Consider the following 5,561-nt stretch of genomic DNA (forward strand, 5'->3'; position numbering starts at 1 on the left):
CACCGCCCCCGCCCCCGGGGAGCCGCCGGCGCCCCTGCCGGCTGCGAGCGGAACTGCACCCGAGGGGAAAGGGCCTGGCAGCTGAGAAGGCTGGGACTGGGTTTGTGATTGTTTGCTGTTACTGCCATAGTTATTGTTGTTTGTTTGACTGGTTATACACATATAGATATATAATAGTAAAGAACTGTTATTCCTATTTCCCACATCTTTGCCTAAAAGCCCCTTGATTTCAAAATTATAGTAACTCGGAGGGAAGGGGGTTGCATCTGCCATTCCAAGGGAGGCTTCTGCCTTCCTTAGCAGACACCTGTCTTTCAAACCAAGACAGTAGTGGGTACATCAAGGATTCCTTCAGTTAATTTCTGGTTAGAGAAAGACCTATAGTTGTTCTGCATTTTTTATAGCTTTTTATTAATAAATTTAATTGAAAAGTATATGCCATCTGCCTTCATACTCCATCACCTGTTTGTGTGCAGTAAGTGTTCTCCTGGGTGGCTTGTCAAGAGCATTTCGGGAGCAAAAATAAGAGGAGATCCATGGTCCCCTCTTGTGCCTTTCTCCTCTTACCCGAGTGACTGCACTTGCTGACTGCAGAGGGCTTAAAGCTTTCTTCCCCAGAGCCAGGCTTGTGTGATAGAGGTGGGGGGAAGGTATTCAGCTGTCTTAGGTGCATTTTTAACTCTCTGAATTAAAGCATATGCATCTCATAATCTGCTTCAGCAGAGAGACTTGCACAGTGGCTTCCCACCTATTAAGTCTGCAGCCAAGACTTCACCCCACATCTGGAGCAGGACAATGTAGCCTTGCGTGTTCTAAGTGTGAGTCACAAATTCTGGTGGCTATGGATGTCACATCCGGTGGCGGAGATGGAAGGATGAGGACATGTTTCTTGTTAGGACTCTATACAGAGGGGAAGGGGAAACTCCCTGGCTGCATTCAGAGCTCCTGGTTGTCTGGTGTCATGTGCGCTGCTGGGAATATTCCAGGATGATACAAGTTTTGTGATGTTCAGCCCTGCTTGGTATGGTGACAGCACTTGGCATATGAATGTAGCTGGCATAACTCACTCTTTTCCTCTCCTGTTTGCATGCTTGCTTAGGCTTTAATTCAATGGTACTTTAAAGAGGGCTAAAAAGCCCTAGGGTTTCTAAGCTGGTGTCCTGTCATGAAGGAAGGAGAAGTATAGATGTGGTGGAGTTTAATCTGAGTTGAAGAGTTGTTTGGAGTAGAGTGGTTACACAGAACAGTATTTACACAATAAATGGAGATGAGATGACAGGACGTTTTGTGGAGTGCAAATTCCTACATACAGAATCTCTCCAAGACTAGTTCAGAGGGATCCTTGATTAGCTGAGCCTTCAAATTTAGATTTTTTGAAAACAAAATGTACTCTTTTGTTCAGCGTAATGGCATAACTGAATTGTGCTAACATATTTAGTTTGAACTGTACCTTCCCATGTACTGGTGGAACATGGTGTTGTTTGTATTGTAGGATTCCTGTTCTATTTTCATCCCTGGCTAAAGTGCTAAAAATGCCAGCTACTAAAAATAAGGCGTGCTTGTTTGAGAACATTTGAGTGGAGACAGATCAGGCTCATTAATAGTTTTGAAGCTATCTTAGCAGCAAGGTGACTAGTGGTTATTATGGTTACACTTGCTTACAGCTAGCCTGTTGATCAGCACAGTGCACTTGGTGGCAGCTGGGACTTACTGGTCACTTCCTGCAGGTTGGCATGTAGTTAGAGAGGGTGTGAGCTCATGGAGGAAAACAGTGTGATGTTCTTCCCTCTGTCTGCTGCCATGTACCCGCTCTTGGTGTGTTCACTTAAAGGCTTGTGGCAGACAGCGCAAAGGTACTCTGAAGCCTAACTGGCTTATCTGGCCAACCTGAGGGCTGGTGAGGATGAATCTTCTTACTATGCACCATCGGTGAAGCTGATGGCCTCGAGGAGTAGGGCAGTCATGTATGCAGTTGAAGCTGCTGTTCTAATAGCATCAGTAGAATTTGTCTACACCACTCTGTAGCAGTGGGAAAACTTGTGTGTTGTGGAGAGTACTAGTAGGTAATCCTAGACGTGAAGCAACAGCACTGCAGAGCCAAAGCATCCCTCTCCTTACTGCACTGTCTGTCCCTTCTGTTTGACAGGTATCCGCTCAGTGAGCTTCTACGAGCACATCATCACTGTGGGGACAGGGCAAGGATCCTTGTTGTTTTATGATATCAGAGCCCAGAGGTTCCTGGAAGAAAAGCCCCCTCGTGCCTGCTATGGCCAGAAGCAGAAATTAGGAGGAAGTGAAATTTTGAAGCTGACAACTGGGAAAGGCTGGCTGGTAAGTAGTTTGTAGCTGTGATAGAGCTGGGGGGAAGGGGACCCATTATACAGGAGTGGCATAGGGCTTCAGCCAGTTCTTTTTGGCCCTCTTGTGTGAAATGTGTGCCAGTCAGTGTTCATGTAACCAATAACTAATAATGAAGAGCAAGAAGTGCTGCAGAATTGCTTTCTACAAAAGCTTTATGAAAGGGTACTGAAGGTTATTTGTTTGAGTGTAAGGCATAGTGACTACAGTTCTCATGCACTGATTCATAAATGAACCAGATTTTATATCTTTATATTTTCAAATATAATCTAACTTCTAGTTTTCAGAACCTCGAACAGAAAATAAATTGTCTTTCTTTAAGGCCATAGTAATCCAATGTGGTGCTCAAAGCAATGGAGTTTTAATTTAATTGTGTATAATTTTAGAAACTGCAGCTTCCTGAGGTAATGCCATGGCAGGCACTTGAGTTTGGTTTCCTGTATGTTATTGTAAAGCAGTTAATGGCTTTGTTTAACTTAGCTCCATTAACTTTTGTATCACTGCAGCGTCACTACCCTTCACTTCCCTGTTCCAATGTTTGGCCTAAATGTTCTCAGAAAAAGCTTCAGGACAACTCTGGTATCTTTTAGTTGACCTGTATGAAGCTTCAGAATTGTTAAGAAGAAATACCTCTTTTTAGGCTCTGGAAGCTCCCTTCTGCTTTTGTGAAACAGGGTTTTGGGTTTGTTTGGCAACAATAATGATCTAAACTTTCCTTTAACAGAACCATGATGAAACCTGGAGAAATTATTTTTCTGACATAAATTACTTCCCAAATGCTGTTTACACCCACTGCTACGACTCGTCTGGAACGAAACTCTTTGTGGCAGGAGGCCCTCTCCCATCAGGACTTCATGGGAATTATGCTGGTCTCTGGAGCTAATGATAACTCTTCATTCTGATGCTGATCTTTACACAGATTTCCATTTTTTTAAACGACAAAATCGTGTGATGCCATTGATTCCTGATTTAAACACAAGTTATTTTTGGGCAGAGTTTTCTGTTGGTCTCCAACAGTTTTGTACATCTTTTTGAACTAGTTTTTTGCTTTAACCTCCTTGATTCTTTATATGGAGGTGTTTTGAAGTCCTTTTTTATTGTATTTACTCCAAATGACTCTTCCCCCCATTTAGGCTGTCTTGGCCATGTGCCCCCTCCTCTACTTTGCTGTGAGGCAGGATTTCTTTCTTATAGAGTGGTTGCTCCTGAGCTTTCCGTGAAAGTCTCGGGGCTGCATGTGTGCAGGTACTTCGTGTCAGTTACATTACCTGGAGTGAGGACTACTTGTAATTAAAAAATATTAAAAATATTTATAAGAGATAAGCTACTACTTTATCTGCAGAGCCTGGCCCTGGCCTGGGTTGATCATATTTTTTAAAAGTACAAGTCTAATGATACTGTTTATATGTAGAGGGATATGGTAATTTTAAGCTGTACTCACTGGAGCCCAGGGATGGATTCCCTAGGGGTATCGCCCATCAGATCCAAAGTGCAGGAGTTTCAAAAGTGCATTTGTGTTTGAATGGTAGTTTTCAGCAGTGCTAGGAGCAAAAATTGATCTGTTTCTTCACTGCCTGTCCCAGGTATCAGCTTGCACAACTGGAGTTTGTATAGGCTGTTCTGCAGCATGGCTGTTGCAGGGTGACATTACATTGAGGGCTGCAGAGGTGCTGAGAGGAAATGGGGGCTAGTTACTCAAATGAACTAAATCTGTCTGTTCTCCAGATGAAACATGGTTTCTAAGTATGCTGTTAGGGTAGCTTAAAAGCTCTTCATAAACTGCCTAAAACCTAGGATCTTTTTTATCCCAGGTTGTGGAAGTTTTTTCCCTTTTTTGCTGTTCTGGTTGGCCATCTGCTCAAATAAGCCAATGGAATAAATAAACTATTTTTTTTCTCCAAGATTAAAGAGTGTATCTCAGACTTTACGAATGCAAGTGAGAAGCTTTCCATGAAGGAGGATAGCTTGGTGTTACCTCACTTTGTGCTAGCGTATGCTGTAGGAGAGGCTCAGGCTTTTCCAGAATCCCCTGCTGCCTTCTGCATTCAGACACCCTCCAACTTCACCTGGGAGTGGGAGGGGAGAACAGGTCCAATGCCCTTCAGGTCAAGCTGTGAAGCATGTGCCTCCCAAGGGTGATGGTCTTACCCAATTCTCAGCTAAAATGCAAGACTCCAGGGTGTTCCTCCTTTTGGCAGGCACTAAACTCTCAGCTTGTTACTGAAGCCTCTGTCCTCTGCTGGAATTAATGCCTTTCCCCTGACACTGGTGGAGTAAAGTGTGCCTGTACCTCACAGCTTTGGTGCCAAACGGGCAGTTGGTTGAAGCTGAGAGGAAAGACAAGGCTGGAACATGCTCTCTTCTCCCATCTCTGTGGGACATCCCAGCTACCACTGCAGTTCTTGCCCACAGCCAAGAGCTAGGCTGCATGTGTCTTTGCAGTCTCTCTCATCTTCATACTTGGTATCTTCATCAGTAACACCAAGCAGTCAGCGTCAGGCTTAAGTTCCAGTTGGTATGGAGATCTGGATGGAAATCCTACGAGGAGTGCAGATCCCTCTCATTGGGGTGTAAATCCTGGCAAGAGGAGACCTCTCTCCCAGGTGTGCCCCTGTCCCAGAAGTATAATTAGCACTGAGCACTGACACAGGTGCTTCACAAGCAGATCATCTTCCAGTGTTTCGTAAGTGTACTTCCCATTGTAGTCTGGTTGCTTAATCTGCATCAGTTCAAGGTACTGTGTGTATGGCTAGTCAGGCTTTCCTCTGAAAAGGGCAGATTATATACCATGGGGTAGCTGCTTTGGTTATTTTAGGGATTTAGAAAAGTGGAAGTATTGAAGAAAGACAAATCTTGGAGAAGAATGGCAGGATTTGTCTTTCTACAGCTACTGTGTAAGATCATTCTGTCACAAGGAACATGTTCTGCTTTGCTTTGTTGGGGTTTTTTTAATTGGGTTTGTTTCGTTTTATTTTGTTAAAGAAGCTAGACACTTAAGTCTACATGAGTGTCCTCCAGTTCTGCTGAAGCAACAGGTAATAGCTGGGCATTTAGTGTCAGCAGTTCCGAAGGGAGACTCCTGCTCTGGATATTCTAGCCCTGATGTTGATCTATTAATTGAAGCATATTTTAGGCCATGATAGGGGAAAAAATGGTATTTATATTGCCTTCAAACACAGAGGTTGATTTTTCTGCAGTGTCTT

The 5,561-nt window shown here is 43.7% G+C and overlaps 1 protein-coding gene across 1 annotated transcript in view; it reads left to right on the forward strand.

The window, feature by feature from the left end:
• DCAF12 (DDB1 and CUL4 associated factor 12) overlaps positions 1-5,305 on the forward strand; it is a gene marked incomplete at its 5' end in the record, with an annotated part of 24,638 nt that extends 19,333 nt beyond the window's left edge. Inside the window, 2 exons of the mRNA XM_017746571.1 lie at positions 2,147-2,331; positions 3,083-5,305. Of these exons, the coding sequence (XP_017602060.1) occupies positions 2,147-2,331; positions 3,083-3,241 (344 nt within the window). The remainder of the gene's footprint in view (positions 1-2,146; positions 2,332-3,082) is intronic.
• Positions 5,306-5,561: the final 256 nt, after the last annotated feature.

The sequence above is a fragment of the Corvus brachyrhynchos genome, unplaced genomic scaffold (genome assembly GCF_000691975.1).
Source record: "Corvus brachyrhynchos isolate BGI_N302 unplaced genomic scaffold, ASM69197v1 scaffold139, whole genome shotgun sequence".
Taxonomy (NCBI): domain Eukaryota; kingdom Metazoa; phylum Chordata; class Aves; order Passeriformes; family Corvidae; genus Corvus; species Corvus brachyrhynchos.